A 25,064-nucleotide genomic window follows, 5' to 3' on the forward strand; every position below is an offset into this window, starting at 1 on the left:
CACCTATGGCAAACTGTCTATTGACTGCGCTGCCTGCTGCTACACCTGGCTGTGCTGGTACACACTGGAAGTCAGATTCTGCTTCAAGATAGCACAAGCATCAGCAATACAGTCTGCATAGCAAACAGCACTAGTAGCAACCCATAAGACTACAATTCCCAGCATACAATGCGACGCATGGGGCATACGTGCCCTCACACGCAAGGCCGTGAGTAGAGTCTGCAGGTCCCAGCATGCGCTGCAGTTTTTCCCGCGGTGTCTGCCGGGAGCGGCCGTCTATTTGTGGCCCCAATGCCTGCTGGGACTTGTAGTCTTAATGCTTTTCAAACTCGCTGCCGACAGTCGGGGGGCGGGCCTAGGCCCGCCCGCCCCAGTACCCGCTGTAAGGCCGAACTCCACAGGTACTGACCGTTACCCCGCCCCTTCCCTCGCGAACCTGGGCCTAGCCCCGCCTCCCTGTGCGCGAGGAGGGGGAGGGGCAACTGGTGTGGCGGCGGCGGCTTAGCGAGGGAGCGCGACGGGGAGCAGGTGAGGAGGCGCCGGGGTCCCCGCGGCCCTTGGGGCACGCGGGTGGGGTGGGGGGCGGAGTCTGTGCGCAGGGAGGGAGCCGAGCCCCCCCCCCCGAGGGGCGGGCTATTGGCGGGCAGTGGAACATGGGCAGCCCCCGCGCGCCGAGGGGGGAGGGTCGCGGTACCGTGACCCCCTGCCGGGCCGGCTGGTCACTGAGACCCTGGTCGCGGGCAGCCCCTGCCCCTCCCCCCGTAGGGCCCTCGAGCGCTGGGGTGAGGGTAGCCCCCGCCGCAGCCATGGCGCGCGGTGCTCCGAGCCTGGCAGGGCTCGCCCCGGGGGCTCGGCAAGCGCGCCCGCTCCACTGCCGCGCTGGGCTGTTGCTCTGCCCACGCTGCCTGGCCGGTCTCCCCGCCAGAGGTGGCTGCATGTTAGTGATGGGCGAATGAAACTCATTCGGGAATAAAATAAATCCTATATTTCATCGTCAGGTGGGTGAGTGTCTTTTGCGTCTGGGCTGGTATATCGACCTGCCCTGTAGCCGGCTGGTGTTCAAGTTTTTTGGAAGTAGAATCGCTTGTGGATCTGTATAATAGGTAAAGAACCTGCGGTCTGGTTCAAGGGGCCTGCCCCTGGAGCCTCATTCTGCTCCCACTGAAGTTTGACTTAATTGGTTAGAAAAAACGGTTCCGACAACATACACCAGGTATGACGGCCTAAATCTGAAGATAGTGCAGATACGGTAAATGCAAGATACTGTTTCTTATTCATAAAAGTTATATGCATTATAAAATACTCAAATTGCCTATATCAGCATTTTCCACCTGTAGTTCGTGGACCCCTAGGAGTCCCCAGACTATGCCCAAGATTTCCAAAGGGGTCTGCATCTCCACTTGAAATTGTTTAGGAGTCTGCAGATGGAAAAACGATTGAAAAGCACTGGCCTATATGGTGTAAATTATGTAAGAAAAAAACGTTCAAATTACCAGGTTCCAGAGGGAAGGGAGATAGGAAGTTTTCCATGTATCTTCTTGTGCTGTATAATTAGATGCATCTGATATGCCTATTTATCTAATAGATTTGGAAAATGTTATGTTAAAAAAGAGCAGTTTGCACTCTGATGGTGTAATAGAATCTGAGTTATTTCACGGTGCCAAATGTTCATTTGCTTGATGTTTGCCACATTTTTGGAATGTGTTCTAACAGTTTTTAAGTAATACAAACTAATGATGTCAACTGATGACTGGATAAAAGGCTAGTGGCGATTGTTGTTTAGTTTTAAAAACGTAAATTATTCAGAACCATTAAGACATGGACTTAGCTAGCCTATGTGAGCACACTTTTTTTTATTGCTGATGCCTATGTCTTGATTAATAAGCTCCTGTATATTTTTTACAACACTTTGCACAGCTGGCCTGAGTTTCACTGAGTCTCTGAGCAATGTTTCAGTAAACTAATAAATGGCTAAATGGACAGTATCCATTTAAATTTAGCCCAAAATTTATTTTTTGTAAAAACAAGCTTTTATAGAACCTAAGACCAATAGAGATGTTCCTAAATTTTAACAAAAATCAAGTGTTTGAAACCAGAACTCTAGAAGTGAAATCGACTAAAACAAAACTGACTTTATTGTCCAAACAGAGAAGCACTAAAATTAAACAGAGCATAAATAGTAACAAGTAAATTATTTTTTTAATTCAATCTAAAGTTCTAAATAAAATTTTATTTACAATATATGATTTTAAGTTTTGTTGTTTTTAACTTTTTTGTGTCTGGCTTTAGTGAAAAACATGCTGATTTTAAACTGTTAGCAGTATCCAACACATTTAAATACAGACAAATTCTTTCTTTATGGTGTGTTGAGTTTAGATGGTTTACTTCAAGGAGAGAAGAGTTGGGTGTTGTAAACATGGAGGCAGGAGCATTGACATCTTTGTTTTGTAGCATGTGATAATGCAGAGATTCTGGAATCCAGTTCTTTGATGGTGTTTGTTTAGCAGTTAATTATTTTCAGACAACAACTTCAAGGGTGACTGCTCTTTTCTTTCTGTTTAATTCTTGCTTTGTTGTTGGGGTTGAACTATCCCAAACAGAGCTTTGGGAGAGGAACAAATCTCTTCTGAAAAACAGGGAAAATCCAGGTCTCTCTGGATAAGATGGAGAAAAGTTGTTTACTTTGTTGTGGTGTTAGAAAGAGTGTGCTGAATGTTTTGCTGTATGCATCCGTAAAGTAGCTGGGGTGTAATGATTCCACTGCTTTATTGTAATGAAATATGAGAGTAGTATTAAACTTTAATACATTAGATGGGTAGCTCATTTAAAATGATCCTTAACCGGTCATCCTCAGTGCCTCTTATCTGTCAAAATACTTTTAGGCAAGTAGCAAAACAATTTTTTGTCTGTTTTTTCTTCTTCCTTTTCATGTGTTGTGTCAATCCAAGTAAATGTATAGGAGCAATTACTTTAAGTTCAGTTGAGATTTTGGGCTGTCACTTTTGCATTGTTTTCTTTTGCTGATGATTTGGCTTCCAAACAAAGATTCTAGTTTTTAATTATATTTTTGAACTCTGCCATTAGCAAATCATGACAGATCAAAATGTTTTTGTTGTTGAGAATTTAAAACTGTAACATGATCTCCAACTATGAAGTAGTGTGTTCTTGCACATTATATGTGTCTTTAAAGTCAGGGCGCCTGAAGGAGTTAAGAACATAAGAACGGCCATACTGGGTCAGAACAAAGGTCTATCTAGCCCAGTATCCTGCCTTCCAACAGTGGACAATGTCAGGTGCCCCAGAGAGAATGAACAGAACCGGTAATCATCAAGTGATCCATTCCCTGTCATCCATTCCCAGCTTCTGGCAAACAGAGGCTTAGGGACACCATCCCTGCCCATCTTGGCTAACAGCCATTGATGGATCTGTTCTCCATTAATGTGTCTAGTTCTTTTTTGAACCCTGTTGTAGTCTTGGCCTTCACAACATCCTCTGGCAAAGAGTTCCACAGGTTAACTGTGCGTTGTATGAAGAAATGCTTCCTTTTGTTTGTTTTAAACCTGCTGCCTATTAATTTCATTTGGGGATCCCTAGTTCTTCTGTTATGAGGAGTACATTACACTTCCTTGTTTATTTTCTCCACACCAGTCATGATTTTATAGACTTCTATTATATTCCTCCTTAGTTGTCTCTTTTCCAAGCTGAAAAGTCCCAGTCTTATTAATCTCTCCTCATATGGAAGTTGTTCCATACTCTTGGTCATTTTTGTCGCCCTTTTCTGAACCTTTTCCAATTCCAATATATCTTTTTTGAGATGGGGCGACCACATCTGCACTCAGTATTCAAGATGCGGGTGTACTATGGATTTATATAGAGGCAATATATTTTCTGTCTTATCTATCCCTTTCCTAATGATTCCCAACATTCTGTTCGCTATTTTGACTGCCACCACACACTGAGTGGATGTTTTCAGAGAACTATCCACATGACTCCAAGATCTCTCTTGAGTGGTAACAACTAATTTAGACCCCATCACTTTATATGTATAGTTGGGATTATGTTTTCCAATGTGCATTACTTTGCATTTATCAGCACTGAATTTCATCTGCCATTTTGTTACCCAGTCACCTAGTTTTGTGACATCCCTTTGTAGCTTTTCGCTGTCTGCTTTGACTGTCTATCTTAACTATAGACTTAACTATCTTGAGTAGTTTTGTATCATCTGCAAATTTTGCCACCTCACTGTTTACCCCTTTTTCCAGATCATTTGAATATGTTGAATAGTACTGGTCCCCGTACAGACCCGTGTGGGACACCACTATTTTTCTCTCTCCATTCTGAAAACTGACCATTTATTCCTACTCTGTTTCCTATCTTTTAACCAGTTATCAATCCATGAGAGGATCTTCCCTTTCATCCCATGGGCAGCTTACTTTGCTTAAGAGCCTTTGGTGAGGGACCTTGTCAAAGGCTTTCTGAAAATCTAAGTACACTATATCCACTGGGTTCCCCATGTCCACGTGCTTGTTGACCTCTCAAAGAATTCTAGTAGATTGGTGGGGTATGAGTTCCCTTTACAAAAACCATGTTGACTCTTCCCCAACAAATTATGTTCATCTATATGTCTGACAATTTTGTTCTTTACTATAGTTTCAACCAGTTTGCCTGGTACTGATGTCAGACTTGGGGTATGTCTACACTATGGGATTACTCCGATTTTACAGAAATCGATTTTTGGAAACAGATTGTATAAAGTCAAGTGCATGCTAAGCACATTAATTCGGCGGTGTGCGTCCATAGTACTGAGGCTAACGTCGAGTTCCGGAGCATTGCAGTCTCCCCTGCCCATTGGAATTCTGGATTGAGATCCCAATGCCTGATGGGGCAAAAAACATTGTCGTGGGTGGTTCTGGGTACATGTCATCAGGCCCCCTCCCCCACCTTCCCTCCCTCTGTGAAAGCAATGGCAGACAACTGTTTCACGCCTTTTTTCCTGGGTTACCTGTGTGGACACCATACCACGGCAAGCATGGAGCCCGCTTAGCTCAACGCAGCAGCCATGAACATTGTAAACACCTCATGCATTATCGTGCAGTTTATGCTGAACCAGAACCTGCAAAACCAGGTGAGGAGGAGGCGGCGGCAGCATGGCGACGAGAGTGATGACATGGACACGTAATTCTTTCAAACCGTGGGCCCCGGCACTTTGGAGATCATGGTGTTAATGGGGCAGGTTCATGCCGTGGAACGCCGATTCTGGGCCCGGGAAACAAGCACAAATTGGTGGGACCGCATAGTGTTGCAGGTATGGGACAATTCCCAGTGGCTGTGAAACTTTCATATGCGTAGGGCCACTTTCATGGAACTTTGTGACTTGCTTTCCCCTGCCCTGAAGTGCAAAGACCCCAAAATGAGAGCAGCCTCACAGTTGAGAAGCGAGTGGCGATAGCCCTGTGGAAGCTTGCAACGCCAGACAGCTACCAGTCAGTCGAGAATCAATTTGGAGTGGGCAAATCTACTGTGAGGGCTGCTGTGATCCAAGTATCCAAAGCAATCACTGAGCTTCTGCTACCAAAGGTAGTGACTCTGGGACATATGCAGGTCATACTGGATGGCTTTGCTACAATGGGGTTCCCTAACTGTGAGGGGCGATAGATGGAACACATATCCCTATCTTGGCACCGGAGCACCAGGGCAGCCAGTACATAAACCTCAAGTGGTACTTTTCAATGGAGCTGCAAGCACTGGTGGATCAGAAGGGATGTTTCACCAACATTAACGTGAGATGGCCGGGAAGGGTTCATGAAGCTCGTGTCTTCAGGAACACTACTCTGTTTAAACGGCTGCAGGAAGGGATTTACTTCCCAGACCAGAAAATAACTATTGGGGATGTTGAAATGCCTATAGTTATCCTTGGGGACCCAGCCTACCCCTTAATGCCATGGCTCATGGAGCCATACACAGGCAGCCTGGACAGTAGTAAGGAGCAGTTGAACTATAGGCAGAGCAAGTGCAGAATTGTGGTAGAATGTGCATTTGGACGTTTAAAGGGTCGCTGGTGCACTTTACTGACTCGCTCAGACCTCAGCCAAACCAATATTCCCATTAAAAGCGGCAAAGAGTCCTGTGGCACATTATAGACTAACAGACGTATTGGAGCATTAGCTTTCGTGGGTGAATACCCACTTCGTCGGATGCAACAATATTCCCATTGTTATTGCTGCTTGCTGTGTGCTCCACAATCTCTGTGAGAGTAAGGGGGAGACATTTATGGTGGGGTGGGAGGTTGAGGCAAATTGCCTGACCGCTGATTACGTGCAGCCAGACACCAGGACCGTTAGAAGAACACACCAGGAAGCGCTGCGCATCAGAGAAGCTTTGAAAACCAGTTTCATGACTGGCCAGGCTACGGTGTGAGAGTTCTGTTTGTTTCTCCTTGATGAAAACCTTCCCCCTTGATTGACTCATTCCCTGTAAGCCACCCACCCTCCCCCCTTCGATCACAGCTTGCTTTCAAAGGAAATAAAGTCACTATCATTTAAAATCCATGTATTCTTTATTAATTGATTATAAAACTAGGGAGAGAACTGACAAGGTAGCCTGGGTGGGGTGTGGGAGGAGGGGAGGAGAGAAGGAAGGAAAAGGCCACTTCAAAACTTGTTGAATGACAGCCTTTTGCTTGGGCTGTCCACTGGGGTGGAGTGGCAGGGTGCATGGAGCCTCTCCCCCCCCCCCCATGTTCTTGGGTGTCTGGGTAAGGAGGCTATGGAACGTGGGGAGGCAGGAGGGCCGTTATACGGGGGCTGCAGCGGCACTCTGTGATCCTGCTGACCTTCCTGAAGCTCCACCAGACGCAGGAGCAAGTCCTTTTGATCCCGCAGTAGCTGCAGCATTGCATCCTGGCTCCTCTGATCTTCCTGCTGCCACCTCTCATCTCGAGCGTCCCTCCAGTCTTCACGTTCGTTGGCCGCTTTCCTGTACTGTGATACTGTGTCCTTCCATTCATTCAAATGAGCTCTTTCACTGCGGGTCGATTGCATGATTTCAGAGAACATTTCGTCTCGTGTGCGTTTTTTTTCACCTCCTTATCTGAGATAGCCTTCAGGACGCAGGAGGGAGGTTTGAAAAATTTGCAGCTGTGGGAGGGAAAAAAAGGAGAGAAGTATTTAAAAAGATACATTTTACAGAACAATGTGGGTACTCTTTCACGGTGAACAACACTATTCACATTACATAGCACATGCGATTTCGGTACAAGTTCGCATTTTGCATCTTAATACTGAGTGCCTGTGGCTTTGGTGTTAGAGATCACAGATACAGGGCCAGGCAACAGAATTCAGCTTGCATGCAGCATGGTAAGCCATTGTCTTTCGGCGTCTGCAACCTTCATAAAAGCAGGCCCTCCTTTCCCATACCAAGCAAAGCCCGTTGAGTGCTGCAGTTTTTGTGTTAACGTGCAGCAGCAGAAACCAAACTAACCGCCCCCCCCAATCCAATTCTCTGGGATGATCACTTTACCCCTCCCCCCACCGCAAGGCTGGTATCAGGGAAGATCCCTGCTAGCCAAACGCAAACAGCTCAGCACCATTCCCCCCCTCCCACCCCCCCGCTTGGCTAACTGCGGGGAGGATTTCTTTTCAGCCACAGGCAAACAGCCCCATAGGACCGGCCACCTCTGTCCCCTTAATTAAATTCCCGTATTTCAACCAGGTTACCATGAACAATATCACTCTCCTGAGGATAACACAGCAAGATAAAGAATGGATGTTGCTTGAATGCCAGCATACACTGGGACCATACACTGCCATGCTTTGTCATGCAATGATACCAGATTACTTGCTACTAGCATGGCATATAAGTGTCCTACGATGGAGGATGGAATAAGGCTGCCCTGCCCGGAAACGTTCTGCAAAGGCTTTTGGAGTACTTCCAGGAGACCTCCATGGAGATGTCCCTGAAGGATTTCTGCTTCATCCCCGGACACATCAACAGACTTTTCCAGTAGCTGTACTGGCTGCGAATGCATCCCAAGTCCTCAGGGCAAATTAATCATTAAAATACGTTGCTTTTAAACCATGTATAATATTTACAAAGGTACACTCACCAGAGGTGCCTTCTATGGCTTCATGGTCCGGGATATCGCCTTGGGAGGGTTGGGAGACTACTTCAGTCAAGCTGAGAAAAAGATCCTGGCTGTTGGGGAGAACGGTGTGCTCTCCGCAAGCTCGTCGTCGTCATCATCACCTTGCCCGTCCGCAAAATCCTCAGGCATGGCTGAGAGTACCCCCTCCTCGGAATCCACTGTTGGGGTGGGGTAGGGGTGGCGGCCCCCGCAGAATTGCGTGCAGCTCAGCGTAGGAGTGGCATGTCTGCGGCTCTGCACCAGACCGTCTGTTTGCGTCTTTGGTTTTCTTGTAGGCTTGCCTGAGCTCCTTAACTTTCATGCAGCACTATAGTGAGTCCCTCTTGTGTCCTCTCTCCATCATGCCTTTGGAGACTTTTTCAAATGTTTTGGCATTCTGATTTTTTTGGAACGTAGTTCTGCTAGCATGGAATCCTCTCCCATACAGAGATCAGATCAAGTATCTCCCGTACAGTCCATGCTGGAGCTCTTTTTCGATTCTCGGACTGCATGGTTACCTGTGCTGATGAGCTCTCCAGGCTGGGTAAACAGGAAATGAAATTCAAAAGTTCCCGGAGCTTTTCCTGTCTACCTGGCCAGCACATCCGAGTTCAGATTGCTGTCCAGAGTGGTCACAATGGTGCACTGTGGGATAGCTCCCGGAGGCCAATACCTGCCCTGCCTCTTCTGGCCAAGGCTACGTCCCACTTGCTGCTCTCAGCGTCCCCCTCTCCCCCGCCCCACTGTGCTGAGAGCTAGGTCGGGGCCAAGAGTCGGTGGGGGACCTGAGCTCAGCCGGGGTCAAGTTCTCAGCTGGGACCGGCAGAGCTCTTGACCCTAGCTGAAGCCCGGAGCCTCTCCCCTATTCTGCCCCTTTTGTGTGCCCAAGGCCCCATCCCATTCTGCCTCTTCCCCTGCAGTTCTGCCCCCACTCCACCTCTTCCCTCCAAGGCCCCCGCTTCTTCTTCTCCCTCACGCTGCTGCAGCCCTGAGACCGGAAAAGCTCTGTGCCCCTGCCAGGGCCCCAGGGACACAGCAGGGAGTGAGAGTTCCTCCAGCCCTGGGGCCATGGCGGGGGGAGATTTTTCCGAGCATCCCAAATCCGCCACTGTTCTCCCTTCTTGGCAGTGTGAGGTTTGGGGAGGCTTAGCCTCCATTACGCATCACCCATGATGCAACAGTATTTAAATACAATCTTTTTCTTTGGGTTTGTGTAATGGAATGCAAGTCGTACCTTAACTATCCATTCAGGTTTTAATGGCTCTGAGAGGTAGAGGACCTCTCTGACAATGCACCTTTTAAAAATTAAAGATTAACTTTTGAGGGGGCACTTAACATGATTGCAAATTCCATGTAATGGTGTTTTAACTGTTATCTTAATGTAACTGTGGACTCCTCCAAATACAGTGTTTTAATATAATATTCATTGTAGAAATATTAAGAAAGATAGTCATTTCAAAGGTTTTTTTTGTTTTGTTTCCAGATATTGTATTCTTGAAAAGAAGAGAATGAACCTTAAATTCTTGGACCACAAAGTGTAGATTTGCTGAAGTTTTCTAATGAAGAATGGCAACTCCCTACGTTCCTGTTCCTATTCCTATAGGAAGGTCCTCTTCCAACTTTACAACAAACAGAAACCAAAGAAGTTCTTCCTTTGGGAGCATCTCAACAAACTCAAATTCTTCAAAAGGGCAGCTGGAGGACTCTACCATTGGTAATTTTAAAAAGATGAGTGTGCCTGAACAGATTGGTTCCACATCATCTATATGTAGTAGCCCACTTGTTAGGACTAAATTTACAGGTGTGGACACATCTGTTGAATACTGTACTCAGCCTATGGAAGATATTGAGCAAAATACAGACTCTGGGAGCTGGGAAGATCGACCTTCTACACCTACCATACTGGGGTATGAGGTGATGGAAGAAAGGGCAAAATTCACTGTAAGTTTGTTTCAGAGAAGTGCAGTTCCTCCTGTAAAGATAATGGGATCATTAATTTTATTTCATAATGCTTTTCATTTAAATAATTAAACCTTCCGTTCAAGGATCTCAAAGTGTTTTACAAACTTTAATTTTGCTTCAAAATACTGCTGTGAGGTGTCAGAGTAGTTTCCCCATTGTACAGATGGGGAAACTGAGGCATGTAGGTTTTCTTTCCCGAAGTCTCAGACACTCTGCAATAGAACCCAGTTCATTGCCTCATAGATTCCAAGGTCAGAACAAACCACTGTGATGATCTAATCTGACCTCCTGTATAACACAGGCCCTTTGAATTCACCAAAAATAATTCCTAGAGCATATCTTTTAGAAAAACATCCAATATTGATTTTAAAATGTCAGGGATGGAGAATCCACCATGAGCCTTGATAAATTATTCCAATGGTTAATTTAAATTACAAACTGTTAAAACTTTATACCTTTTTTCCAGTTTGAATTTGTCTAGCTTCAGCTTCTAGCCATTGGATCATATAGCTTTCTCTGCTACACTGAAGAGCCCATTATGAAATACTTGTTCCCTAGGTAGCTACTTAAGACTGCAATAAAATTACACCTTAACCTTCTCTTTATTAAGATAAATAGACTGAGCTCTTTGAATCTTACTGTAAGGCATGTATTCTGATTCTTTAATCATTCTCGTGGCTCTTTCTGAACTCTCTTCCAATTTATCGACATCCTTTTTGAATCGTGGTTACCAGAACTGGCCACAGTATTCCTGCAGCGGTCACACCAGTGCCAAATATAGATATAAAATAACCTCTCTACTCCTATTCGAGATTCCCCTATTTATACATCCCGGGATTGCATTAGCTCCTTTGCCGACAGAAATAAATTAGGAGTTTATGTTCTGCTGATTATCCACTCTGACCCCCAAATATTTTTCAGAGTCACTGCTTCTCAGGATAGTCCCCCCACCAGGGAAGTGTGGCCTGCATTCTTTGTCTGTAGATGTATATATTTACATTTAACCTATTAAAAGGCATAATGTTTGCTTGTGCCTAGTTTACCAAGCAATCTAGATTGCTCTGAGTCAATAACCTGTCCTTTTCATTATTTACCACTACCCCCATTTTTTGGTGTCATTTGCCAACTTTATCAGTGATTTTGTTTTCTTCCAAGGTCATTGATAAAAATGTTAAATAGCGTAGGTCCAAAAACCTATCCTTGCGGGACAGACCTGGAAACACATCCACTCGTTGATCCTTTCCCATGTACAATTATATTTTGAGACCTGCCAGTTTTTTATGCATTGAATATTTGCCATGTTAATTTTATATCATTCTAGTTTTTATTCACAATGTGCGGTACCAAGTCAGATACCTTACAGAAGTCTAAATATACCCAAACTTGTAAATTCATCAAAAAAGATACCAAGTTAGTTTGACCAGATCTATTTTTCATTAACCCTTGTTGATTTAAATTAGTTACAATACCCTCTTTGTATTCCTGTTCAACTCCTGTATCAGCAAATCTGTTACAATCTTTCCTCCTTTCAGGTCAGAAATTCCTTGGAAAAAAACACCAAGCAAGTGATAGAACATAGCTATCAGGGTTGGAAGGGACCTCAGGAGGTCATCTGGTCCAACCCTCTTCTCAAAGCAGGACCAATGCCTAACTAAATCATCCCAGCCAGGGTTTTGTCAAGCCTGACCTTGAAAACCTCCAAGGAAGGAGATTCCACCACCTCCCTAGGTAACCCATTCCAGTGCTTCACCACCCTCCTAGTAAAAAAGTTTTTCCTAATATCCAGCCTAAACCTCCCCCACTGCAACTTGAGACCATTGCTCCTTGTTCTGTCATCCGCCACCACTGAGAAAAGCCAAGCTCCATCCTCTTTGGAATCCCCCTTCAGGTAGTTGAAAGCAGCTATCACATCCCCCCTCATTCTTCTCTTCTACAGACTAAACAATCCCAGTTCTCTCAGCCTCTCCTCATAAGTCATGTGCTCAAGCCCCCTAATCATTTTTGTTGCCCTCCGCTAGACTCTTTCCAATTTTTCCACATCCTTCTTGTAGTGTGGGACCCAAAACTGGACACACTACTCCAGATGAGGCCTCACCAACGTCGAATAGAGGGGAAATGATCACATCCCTCGATTGCTAGCAGTGCCCCTACTTATACAGCCCAAAATGCCATTAGCCTTCGTGGCAAGAAGGGCACACTGTTAACTCATATCCAGCTTCTCATCCAGTGTAACCCCTAGGTCCTTTTCTGCAGAACTGCTGCCTAGCCATTTGGTCTCTAGTCTGTAGCAGTGCATGGGATTCTTTTGTCCTAAGTGCAGGATAAGTAGCTATGGGAGAGATTGTTCACATTTTAATGTCTGAAAGATCATTTGTCCTCTTTAGAACAAGCATTAAAAGACTGACATGTTTTTTATCTTTACAGCTGTTAAAGAACTTGCTAAAATGCCAAAACTACATGTTTTGTAGCTTCTTGTTTTGCCAGTGTTAGCCCCTTTAAACAGATCTGTTGTGTTCCAAACACTTCAGTATGAATGCATGAACAATAAGCTGCAAACAATCACGTCTGGCATCTCATGTCAAAATATCAGCTTAACTGTTCTGAAAATTATTTATGGAACGTGTGGAATAGCTGCCAGTTGTAATTCCTTTGACATCCCATTTAGAACTAAACAGATGAAGAAGGCATTTACTTCAATGGATGTGGTTGAGGCACTTCACTGAGACTTCACATTCCTGAAGATTGTGACATCTAAGTGAAAAAAAATCACTTGTGGTTAAGAGGCCAATGTGACATAATGTGTACAATTTCCTAGTAATGGTCAGGAAAATAATATTAATCACAAAGGAAGTAGGTGCAAATTAGATGGAGCTGGAAATTGGTGAATGGAGATTTTTTTTTCCCTCTCTCTCTAATTCATCTTCAGTTTCTTCCAGGTTAATAGCGACTGGAAGTTAATGCCATCAGACACTTACAAGTATATATTTTAAAAATGAAAATTATGAATCTTTGTAAGAAGTTTTTTCACTTAGAGTATTTTAAAGGAAGTTAACATTTATTTCAGTGACTTCATACATTTCTCAACTTTTAACATTATCCTCGCTATCATTTCAAAAAACACATTAGCAAAATTATGTCACATATAAGTTAGTTTTTAGGTTTCTAATAAATACTAGCTTCAAAACTGTGGTGACAGAATGAGTGGTGCTGTTATGCTAACAAGTAAATTTGGTCTAAAAAGATGCTAACAGTGAAGTCGTTATAAGAACAACCATGTTCACTTCAGCTTCTTTTAAAATACAAAGATAAAATCATCAAATGCAAAAGGACAAAGTAAGATATAAATAAATGCCTCTATTCTGTAACACTTAAGGTCGTATTTAATTAATACAAATATTTTTACAGGATCGGGGCCAAAGTTTTTTTTAAAAATACAAACATGGAGAGCTTAACAAAAGAGAGACTTGGCTTTGGACTACAATAAATCTTTTAGTTTGGGAATCCTATCGTATGTGCTCCAGATATTCTATTTACACTGATACTTAATTTTTCAGGTTTTTTGCTCTTGCTGAATGCCTTGCTTCTCTTTTCTATAACTGTTGCATTTGAAAATATATAGTGGGGAACTATTCAACATCTATGTTTCATGTTTTCAATAAGTAAGTGAAAACTGAGTTACACCTATATATACTATGAGCATTAAGTAATCATTGAATCAATCATTGATAGGTCACATCAGCAATCAGACCTGTGAAACCTTCTTAAAATCAGTAAGGCACAGAGGAGGAAGAGGGAAGGGGATGGAAGCCCAATAGAAATAGCTTTTTGAAAAGTTACCATGAAGAAGACTTTCTTGCTATAGTGGTCAAATACTTTGTTTAATATCTGGTATTCCCTAAAATATAAATAGCCTTGAATTTCCATTGTTTGTAGTTTTTGGAATTCAGTGACTCCTGCAAGAGTTGTTTTGCAAAAGTTAAAATTCATTTTTTATTATGGAACACTTTGCTACTAAAATTTAGTATAAATTTATTTGAAATACTTTACTGTTAAACACTTGGTTTCATATAGTAAGGTGGCTAAGCCAAATTATTATTTTTAAAATATAAATCTTTTGTGTCTAGCACATAAAGCAATGCAAGTAAAGTTGTAAACCAATTATCAGTTGGAAAACCCAACATAAGTCTTGGAAGATATGAGGGAAGGGAGATTTAAATGATGATAATCTTGGAAGATGTTGACCCAAAAAATATTCAGGCCGTGGACAGATTCATTATTTTCTGCATATACGTAAGCAGTCTGTCCTTTTGCATAACTCTGACTGCAGAACTCTACAGTCTTTTAAATGGCTTTGTGGACTTGTTTTTTTTATGCTTATTTAATTGCTTGGTGGCAGAGCATTTTCATAAACTGCAGTAACAATCTCTAAACATGTTGAAAACACAAACCAATTGTCAGTTATAGTATATATATATGAGTGATTTTAGCTTTCCTAACCTACAGTTCTCTATCCTTATGTTTTATCACATCAGCAATTAGTTTGTATCAGTGTCTTGGTTTTGCAAATGAATCTTGTATCATTAGACTGAATTACAAGATAAGATCTTATATTTTTAAAGCACTGTACAATGCAACTTACACAGAGAAGTGATTTCTATCAGTCTCAAGGCTTCAACATATAGAATTCTATACTCCTAAGAAAGTTGGGTTTTTTAAAAAGTTAATTAGTGACTATAATAAACGTAGGGTATGCCTATGCAGCAAAGAAAAACTCACAGCTGGCCAACTCGGGCTCACAGGATGCTGGTCTGTTTCATGGCAGTGTAGACTTCTGAGCTCAGGCAAAGCCCAAGCCTTAGGACCCTACAGGGTGGGAGGGTCCCAGGGCTTGGGCTCCAGCCCAAGCTTGGAAGTCTACACAGCAGTGAAACAGTCCGACAAGCCCAAGCCCAAATCAGCTGGAATGGTCTAGCCACAGGTTTCTCTTTACTGTGTAGACATATCTATAAAGACCTGTCCATAGATGTTTTTGTATTTTCTTTTTCATATCATTGTGTATTTATTTTTAAACCATAGTACAACTGTGTACAATTTTTCCTTTATGAAGGACCAAATAAACCAAAAGTAGTCTAACTCTCTGAGAAGGATTCACATAGATTTCCCAGAATTGAGAGTTATTAGCTACTGAGACTATAGCAAAAATTGTATTTACCAGTAAATGAAGAATCTGCTATAAAAAACTTGAAGTACTGTAAAATTTCTTATACAAGGGGAAAAAGATGGTTAAGAAAAATGTACGAAGAAGCAGAGTATGTACGGGATATCTCTGGGGGAAGAATTGTAAACAATAAAAATTCCAGAAATTTCTTGCTTCTTGTCAATTTAACCAAGGAGCTGTATCAACCTATACTGTGCAAAAAAAAAAAAAAAAAAGTCCCTGAATATTAACTAAGCTTTTCATTATTTTTCCTTACACTGGGAAATCAAGGTTGTAATCTTGGAGTACTGGAAGTATCTTCACATTGTTTTTACTAATAAACTCATGAGTTCTTGATTCACTGTAGATCTTCATGTACTTAGCTACTACATATTGTAGATCAGTGATACTCAACTTATTTTCTTTTGGACAGTGTTTAATATTTTCTATATTACAGCACCTCTTTAGCTCCATACCATGCATTCATGCATTTTTCTATACCATTATCTCTGCCTCTGTCACTTTTTTTCCTCCTTCTTTCCTCTCCTCCATATCCAAAAAGGTTGAGTCTCCTAATCATAATGAAAGGTGGAAGAATACTCCCCTGTTGACTGCAGGGAAGGGACAATCTTGAGTAGCTTGCAGGGGGAGTACACAGTGCATGGGAAGAACATGAAGGTTCATTCATGCATGGTAAAGGGGCTTCCACCCTTGAGGTCTGTTGCCTTGCCATTGGGTTGAGATGCGGGAACGAGCTAGTCAACTGGTTCTCATGGAAGCCCAACTCTCCTATTTAGACTTCCCTGGGCTTTTCAAAAGCCTCTTCCTCCATTGTGGATAAGGCTAAAAGGGACCAGCTTTCAAAGGTAAGTGAGACCCAGGATTTCACTGGTGATCTTTTTGCTATGGGGAAAAATGGGAAACCTGAAATCTTCAGACTAAGGGCCTCCCTTGATAACTGTTGCCTCCCATGCAGGAGAGGTAGAGACATTCAGAAGTGAGTTGAGTCCCAAAGGTGGGCCTACCTGGGTCTACCCCCAAGTTATTGGTTGTACGTTGGAAGTCCTGAACACCAGACTGGACCCACTTAAGTACCTGGTGTTTGAGAGATGGAGAAGGGGCACATTAGTGTTAAAGTTGTGGCTTGCTGCTTAAAATACATCCTTTGTGCCTCTTGTTCATTTTCCTGCATGTCCTGATCAAGTGGGGTTGTTGTGATGTAATGACACCACATCTGAGTCAAGTGATCAATTACTACAATTTTGATACTGTCAGCTCGGTCACTCTGAACTAGTATGTACATTATTGGCTGGTCTGTCATGTTCAGTCATTTGGGAGGACAAAAACTACCAGGCTGAATAAAAATTTAAGCCAAAAGAGTGATTGTCTTTTTTGGGGGGTGGAAGGTAGGGGAGGGGATTGTCCTGCAGTACCTACGTGTGTGAGTATGTGCAGCCAAGTTTTCAAACCATTATCCAGTGCAGATCTGGATCTTTTACATGATACAGAGTTCAAAATTAACACTGCCCCAGAGCCTGCTTGGTAGCATCAATGTTATGTTTAAGAGGGAGATTGGTCTCATGGATTAGTAAAAAGTAAAGCTGGAATACAGGCTAATTCCAACAGACCTAATTAGTTATAGCATGTTTTATTGATGTATCTTTGGTACCAGAGGTTTCAACTTTGGTGGAAAATACTTTGGGGGAAATCCTGGCTCCATTGAAGTCAGAGTTTATAATTGACTTAATTGGAGCCAGGATTTCACCCTTTGTTCTTAGAGAGAAAGGAATTTCCCTTTTTTTCCTTCCCTTTCTAAGTCAGTCTTCCTTTCCTTAGTTTCCCCTTCATGATCAATGCATGTTAATTTCCATTTAAATGTTATGAGAGAACTTTTAAATGTAGGGGTTTTTAATCTGTAGAATACCTTTAGCTAATATTTTTGGTTAAACTTTTTTCATTTATATCATCCTTCCACTTTCTCGAACAGGAGAATGGAAGGCTGAAATAACCAATCATTGAACTATAATAGGAGGATGCCCGTTTGTTCCCTTTTCTGAAGCTATGCTATTGATTTTTACGTAATAGGTTTACAAAATACTGGTAAAGAGAAGTCCAGAGGAAAGTTGGGTGGTTTTCAGAAGGTACACCGACTTCTCCAGGCTTAATGACAAGGTGAGTAACAAGTTTAAACTGGCAAGTTCTCAAATGATTTTGTGTGATCTATTTCTGTTGTTTCCTTTGCTTTATCTTATGTTGACCTTTCTGCATCTGCTTTTGCTTTTGCGTTCTTTGCACATATAAAGGGTTAGTGTGTTTATATTAATGACTGGAAAACACTGGGATATATCACTTTTAGAAAATTGATGGAATTTTTTTTTCAAGTGAAACTGTTTTAATGCTTCATAATACACTGTATGTACCTGAATGCAGGGTATTTAACTCTTAATAATTAAACACTTGGATAGAAGTGGGGTAAGACGATCTAGTTTCTCTTACAAGAATGATAGAGTATTTATCTATCCTCCTCATCTTCATAGTGTCTCTAATGCAGGAGAATCGTATTGATCAACGGTTAGATCTGATGCTCCTGATTTATACGAGCTCCAAAAGTATTATATATGTTTATGGGAAATGCTAGTCTTCTGTATTTGTCTTCAGAGACTTGGGAGTTAATAGATTCCATAAGTATTGATTTTTTTTAATTACAAGAAGCTGATAGAAAGTAAAGGCTAGTACAGGATAGAGCATGTATAAGCCAGCAACTTAACTTTGAACTTTATAGAAATGATATCCTTTTACAGTGAACTTCTTGTGTTTCTGCTGGACAAGTTTGTTCAGTGTTTATAGAACACAAATAGTGGGATATGTGAAAATTTAGGAGTATCGGAGTCCACAAGGGGAAATTATATTTTCTCTTTATTCTCAAGAATAACTGCTTCACGTTTTGTCTTTTACTGTTTGACATTTCTATTTCTTCTTCAGTCTGTTTATTGATGTTTCATTTTTATATTTCTAAATACATCATAATTTGTCTTTTCATCCTTGTTAAATTTTTGTTCTGTTCTTTCTCTTTGTTCTTTTTCTACTGATCTAACCAATCGAGATTATTTAGGCACATGGACCCAAAAAAGCATGGATGCAACAACGGTTATAACCAATGTCTTGGTTATTGTCTTGCAACTTAAGTAACAACTTGCACATTGCACATATACGGAGTTTCCTTGGAGTCCTTGTTTCTGTTGTTGTTGGTTATCCTCTAGGCCACCTGTATAACGACAGGTGTCAAAATACAATAGAATGTTTAAACTAGAAGACCACTGAACGTGAATCAGTTTGTCGTCTTGGACAAATTTCAGAGCCTTAACGCCATCTTTCTCATTCTATGCACTGCTTTGGCACTAGCTAAAGCCTGATCATACCCTCTCCCTTCACGTTTTCTCTTTCCTTGGCTGTAGTGTTGGTGGTTTCAGTTCAATTGCTAGTAGCCTAGTCATCTATCTAACAATTAACATTTTGTTAGTCATGTCAAGACAAAGGCTAAGAATTGATAAGCATAGAGATTTAACTCAACACCCTTTCTCTCCAGGTCAAAACTGATTTGTTTTGGTGGAGAAGCTTAATCTTATTTTGTAGATGGGGGACTGTAGGCATTTTCTGGATGCATTACAAAACATGTTACTTAGTTAGGATATAGGTTGTGAAAGTTGGAAATTAAGACTAAGCTGTAACATGATATTGTCATGGGAGTTTGTTTGGATGAGTGTGAGTGAAAGCCACTACTATAAAGCCTTTACTTTTGAAGTCCCTAGTTTTTTTTGTCAGCATCATAACATCATAAAGATATTTTGTTTTAAAGGGAAAACTATTGTAGTGGATTTTTTGTCTCATTCCACTTGCAGAATTTCACACCTTTCCGATGAGTACTTTCAAACTTTTTTTGGCATAATTTTGGAATTTTTCTTTATAATTTTAATATGTGAATCCTCTCAAAGTTTTAGGATTAGAGTACTTTACAGCAAGCTAAATTGGTACTCTAAGGTTATACAAGACTTAAAAGAAGCAGAGAGAAAAAGAAGTCTGTCTACTCATATTTATAGATGTTTACTCAGCCGGTATTAATACTAGTACTATGCTCTCTGGATATCTGAGCTAAAAGGCTATACATGCAACAGGGTTCAAAAGACATGATGCAATACACAAATCATCTTAGGCTGTGGATTGGGATGATGGCAGAAACCAGAGATAATCACAGGTATATGTAGCCTTCAGTTTTCTAGCAAAATAAAGATAACATTACACTTATAAAACCTCTGACCTAGGTTAATACTGAGATTCATGAGATAGTTGTAATTTCCCTGAAGTTCAAAATGAAGGTTTCTAGTTGAAATACATGTGATATTTATCATAGAAGTAGACTGTTAGGCAATATTTTTTGCTTTTATCATGGAATAGTTTTTAACTGCTTACTGCACTGAGTAACTGATATGTATTATTGTAAGCACAGAGACAGATCTCTCTGCAGTAGTGCATAGATGAATCACATTGAGCACCAGGGTTTGGATAAAGGAATTTCCACAACTTTGAATGTGTGTATCTAATATCACCATACCCAATGTCCCTTTGTTCTGGGCCCACCTCATGCTTATATCTCTGTTTAGAAAGCACATGCAACAAATAGGGTTGCCAGACATCTGGTTTTCAACCAGAACGCCCGATTGAAAAGGGACCGTGGCAGCTCTGATCAGCACAGCTAACGGGACCGTTGAAAGTCTGGTTGGCTGCAGTGGCCAGTGCTGTGCGGCTCCCAGAAGTGGCTGGCATGCCCCTCCAGTTCCTAGGCACAGATGCAGCCAGGTGGGCTCCGTAGCTGCCCCTGCCTGCGGCACAGAGCACTGGCTCTGTAGCTCCCATTGGCCAGGAACCACAGCCAATGGGAGCTGCGAGGGTGGCGCCTGCGGATGGGAGCAGCGTGCAGAGCCCCCTGGCTGCCCCTGCTCCTACCAGCCAGAGGGACATGCCATCTGCTTCTGGGAGCCACCTGATATAAGCGCTGCCCGGAGCCCACACACCCTCCCGCATGCACCCTACCGCCCTGCCCCAACCCTGATCACTCTCCTGCACTCTGAACTCCTCGACTCCAGCCCAGAGCCCCCTCCTGCATCCCAAAAACCTCATCCCTGGCCCCACCCCGGAGCCAGAGCCCTCACACCCTCCCACACACCAATTCCCTACCCCAGCTTGGAGCCCCCTCCCACACTCCGAATGCGTCAGCCCCACGCGCCAGCCTGGAGCTTCCTCCTGCACCCCAGAGCGCGGACCCCCAGCTGGAGCCCTTACCCCCTCCTGCATTCCAACCCCCTCCCCCAGCCCAGTGAAGAGTGAGTGAGGGTCGGGGAGAGCAAGCAACGGAGGAAGGGGGGATGAAGTGAGCTGGGGCAGAGCCTCAGAAAAGGGACGGGGCAGGAGGTGTGGGGCCAGGGTGTTCGGTTTTCTGCGGTCAGAAAGTTGGCAAACCTAGCAACAAATGACCCCTTGTGATTATTTTCAGTTCAAGACCATTATGCATGGTTGAATAAGTAATAAGTTTTATCATTTTGGACAGTCAGTTCACTTTCATATTTGATTTTTATATTCGGGTAAAATAGTGTAAAAGTTATTTCTGATACTTCAAAAACATTTCATTGCTGTGTGAATATGCCACAAAATATTTAGCACTGGGATTTTTGCTGGATCTGTGTATCTTGAAATGTTAATGCTCTATGCCAGAAATGCCTCATGTATGTGTCAAAATTGATTTTGATTGGCTGGCCCAAAAAAGGGATGACCTGCATTCCTCTGGGTTTGTAATGGCTTTTATATATTTTATTTATATAGCACCTTTCATCCCAAAGAATCCTAAAGTGCTTTACAAACTGTATGCAATACCAATGAAATGTTTGATGCTGTAATACTTTAGCATTTGCACAGTGCTTTATAACTCATAAAGGTGTACAAAATTGAAGCATCAAAACACAAAAGTGAGGTGGGTAACTCTTCCCATTTTTCAGATTGAAAAATCGAGACTCAGTTGACTGCCAAGGGCCAAACAATGAATGGCAACGCTGTGATTAGAAATTTACACTGTAGTGTGGATTAGTCATTTTATGTATGCCAAATATTCGAGTCGCTTGAGTTAATGGGGATGGAAGGGAATTTCTGATTATTAAGGGAAAAGCTGTTTAGTGGCTTATCTAATTCAGTATTTCAGTAGGTACACTATTTGTAGTCTTCCTTCATTTGTCATTGGTTTCTATTTCAGTTAAAAGATATGTTTCCAGGCTTTCGATTGGCACTTCCACCAAAGCGCTGGTTCAAGGATAATTATAACCCTGACTTCCTGGAAGATCGACAGTTGGGACTACAAGCATTCCTGCAGAATTTAGTAGCTCATAAAGACATTGCTAACTGGTATGTGACTGTTTGTTTTTTCCCGCCATGTACTCTAACATCTGGAGTTGGCCTCACTAGGCTCTAACAAACTAGCCCATCTATTTGAGCAGTAAGGTATGGAATTTCGTTGGAGCCCTTACCCTCTCCTGCATTCCAACCCCCTCCCCCAGCCCAGTGAAGAGTGAGGCTGTGGCTACACTTAGCACTTCAAAGCGCTGCCGCGGTAGCACTGCTGCGGCAGCGCTTTGAAGCGCTAAGTGTAGTCAAAGCACCAGCGCTGGGGGAGAGCTCTCCCAGCGCTGTCCGTACTCCACCTCCCTGTGGGGAATAACGGACAGGACTGGGAGCGCGGCTCCCAGCGCTGGGGCTTTGACCACACTGGCGCTTTGCAGCGCCGCAATTTGCAGCGCTGGAGAGGGTGTGTTTTCACACCCTGCTGCAGCGCTGCAAATTTGTAAGTGTAGCCAAGCCCTGAGTGAGGGTGGGGGAGAGCACGCAACGGAGGAAGAGGAGATGAAGTGAGCTGGGGCAGAGCCTCAGAAAAGGGATGGGGCAGGAGGTGGGGCCAGGGTTGACTGACTAAGTTGGCTGCTTATGCTCTGCAGTCAACTATTATGTAGATTTTACTGCACCTTTTTAATCTCTATAAAGAGGAAATTGTGGTATATTCTATTTTAGAGGGTTAATTAAAAACTGCACATTTAAAAAAAAATTAAATGTAAGACAGATCACAAGGCATGTTTACTCTGAGAATATTTCTCTATGCTGAATACACAATTAATAAATGGTTTTTAATTTATATTGTCTCATTCCAATGTTAGGCTTTCTCAGTTTTATGGGCCTATAATACCACACCACAATCACTTCCAACAATGTGCATAAATTTGAGATGTTTAAAGTTATGTAACATAGTATCACTATGCAAGGTAGTTTTATCAGTGGTATAACACCACAAGTATTTCTATATTTATTCTGGTTTTTCATAATACAATAAAAATTTTCTAGAGTCTCACTGATATGAGACTTTTGAATTGAGGATAATTATACCCTCTTCTCATGAAGCAAAAGTAACAAATAAAATTTTAAGATTTCGTGGGGGAGTAATTGGGGAAGGAGAAGAGGTTGAAGTGGGTGCTGGGAGGGAGAAGTACAGATTAGAGAGCCTCTGCACGGTAGCCTACATTGAAGCAAAGTGAGTCTCTAAAAGAAAGGGAAATGGTGTCCATCTCTTTCACCCTCTCAGGGCTTGCACTTAGAAAGGAGCCACCAAGTTGCTTCCTTAGACTGTATGAATGTTATCGTGTGCTCTTCCCCTCAGCCCTTCATAGCTAAAAAAGCTGCCTTTTTAGCTCAGGTTAATTAACATGCCTTAGCTACCTTGAGATAAAAACGGCAGTGAAGACCAGGCACTTCAGTTTTACCATGACACAAACAGTGCTATGCCCCTGCCAGCAGTTAACCATGGCAAGTTTACCTCATGCTAAAACTGAAGTGCTTTGTCTTCACAGTGTTTTTTACTTTGGGATAGGTAAGGCATGTTGTTTACCCTGAGGTGAAAAAGGCAGTTTTTTTAGCTTTGAAGACAAGCCCTTAAGGCTTGTCCACACTTGAAATGCTATAGCAGCACAAAGCTGTAGCACTTCAGTGTAGTAGTCGCTACCTGTGCCAAAGGGAGGGCTTCTCCCATTAGTGTAGGTAATCCACCTCTCTGAGAGGCAGTAGCTAGGATGACAGAAAAATTCTTCCATTGACCTAGGGCTGTCTACACTGGGAGTTAGGTTGGTTTAACTACACCACTCAGGGGTATGGATTTTTCATATCCCTGACCAATGTAGGTAAGCCAACATAATTTTCTAATGTAGACCAAGCTTAAGTCTCCTTACCATAAATGTCTTTTTGCAGAGAGTGCAAAAATTTCTATTGTGTGTTTGATTGAAAGGCATCTTGTTCCAAAATCTTTTTTGGGATTGGTCCTAACTACTTGACTATTTGCATGATAGCTGCATTCCACCAAAAAAATGGAACCGTTAACCAATAGGAGAAGGCTTGTTAGTTTAGGAGACAACACTTTCACTTTCGTCTTGCATCCGATGAAGTGGGTATTCATCCACGAAAGCTCATGCTCCAAAACGTCTGTTAGTCTGTAAGGTGCCACAGGATTCTTTGCTGCTTTTACAGATCCAGACTAACACGGCTACCCCTCTGATACTTAACACTTTCACAGAAGCTGGATCTAGCTATGGAACTTGCTCTCACAAGAGAATAGTCATGGCTCTCACCACTTTCAGAACTAAATTCAAAGCCTTTTTAGCTTAGTTTTTCCTCAGTAAGTTCTTCCTGTGTAGACTCTGGTGAGGAGGGAGTGTTAAACTAATCAAGCTGGGAAGTAAGACTTATTTCTATTTTTAAATAGTTGAGTGGTATTCAAATTGTAAGGCAGTGGTGGCATTAAATACTTAAGTACTTAAATTGGCCACCATGATGGCTGTATCACAAGAACCTGAATAAAATAGCTTTCCTGCTGGTCACCTCAGTCTGCAATCTAATTTTATGCACTCTGTAGTATGCTGTGCATTCTGGGATACATTTTTGGTCCAGAATCCATGGTATTTGAATTGACTGTTAAATCTTCTTTTTAGAATGTGCATGTTTATAAAAATGCTCTGAGACTTGTTTGAGAATGTATGTGCGCACAATTAAACAGCCACGTTCTTTCAACCCCACCATCATGAAGAAATTGAATATAAAACCCTTTACTAAAAGTGTTTTTATATGAAGTAAAATCAGGAAATTTAGTTATGGCTCTGACAACTGTTACTTGGTCAAGTTGTACATCTGTCTTTAAATTCAGTGTGTGTTTTGTGAATCTCTTGTGTTTTGCTTGCCTCTAACTGGTTGAGTCCCTCAAAACTGCAGCACTGGTTATTATGCTGTACAAGTGTCTCTTAGGCCTGATCTACACTTGAGTTTTATTGAGGTAACTATTTTAATTAAGAGGGTGGCTTTAAAAAACAAAAATGGAATAATTACACCAGGGAAAGCTCTAGTGTGCCTGAAGTTATACTGGTTTAAAGGAATAGCTACACCATATAAAGCGCCTGTATATTGGTATAACAGTCCACACTAAGGGTGTTGTACTGCTAAAACTATATCTGTATAGTTATGGCGGTACAACTTTCTAGTGTAGATAAGCCCTTACTCTGCTGCCATTCATCTGTAGATCTATAAAGGGTCTCACATCTCACAGTGACTCTCATATTTAATAGGTCTGTCATGCATCTTAGAGATAGACATGTTCCACTACAGGATATCCTATAGCCTAGTGGAATGTATGACAAGCCAGGAGACCATGAG

General features: G+C 42.2%; 1 protein-coding gene across 8 annotated transcripts in view; it reads left to right on the top strand.

Moving 5' to 3' along the window:
* Window positions 1-302: 302 nt before the first annotated feature.
* SNX16 (sorting nexin 16) overlaps window positions 303-25,064 on the top strand; it is a 52,596-nt gene continuing 27,834 nt past the window's right edge. For 2 of the 8 annotated variants that reach the window (XM_045007451.1, XR_006577362.1), the window contains exons 1-4: window positions 1,009-1,213; window positions 9,606-10,063; window positions 17,367-17,453; window positions 21,580-21,728. In XM_045007451.1, the coding sequence (XP_044863386.1) occupies window positions 9,689-10,063; window positions 17,367-17,453; window positions 21,580-21,728 (611 nt within the window). In that variant the 5' untranslated portion in view covers window positions 1,009-1,213; window positions 9,606-9,688. The other 6 variants (XM_045007454.1, XM_045007452.1, XM_045007455.1 and 3 more) reach the window with 6 other exon arrangements.

This window comes from Mauremys mutica, chromosome 2 (genome assembly GCF_020497125.1).
Source record: "Mauremys mutica isolate MM-2020 ecotype Southern chromosome 2, ASM2049712v1, whole genome shotgun sequence".
Classification (NCBI taxonomy): Eukaryota; Metazoa; Chordata; order Testudines; family Geoemydidae; genus Mauremys; species Mauremys mutica.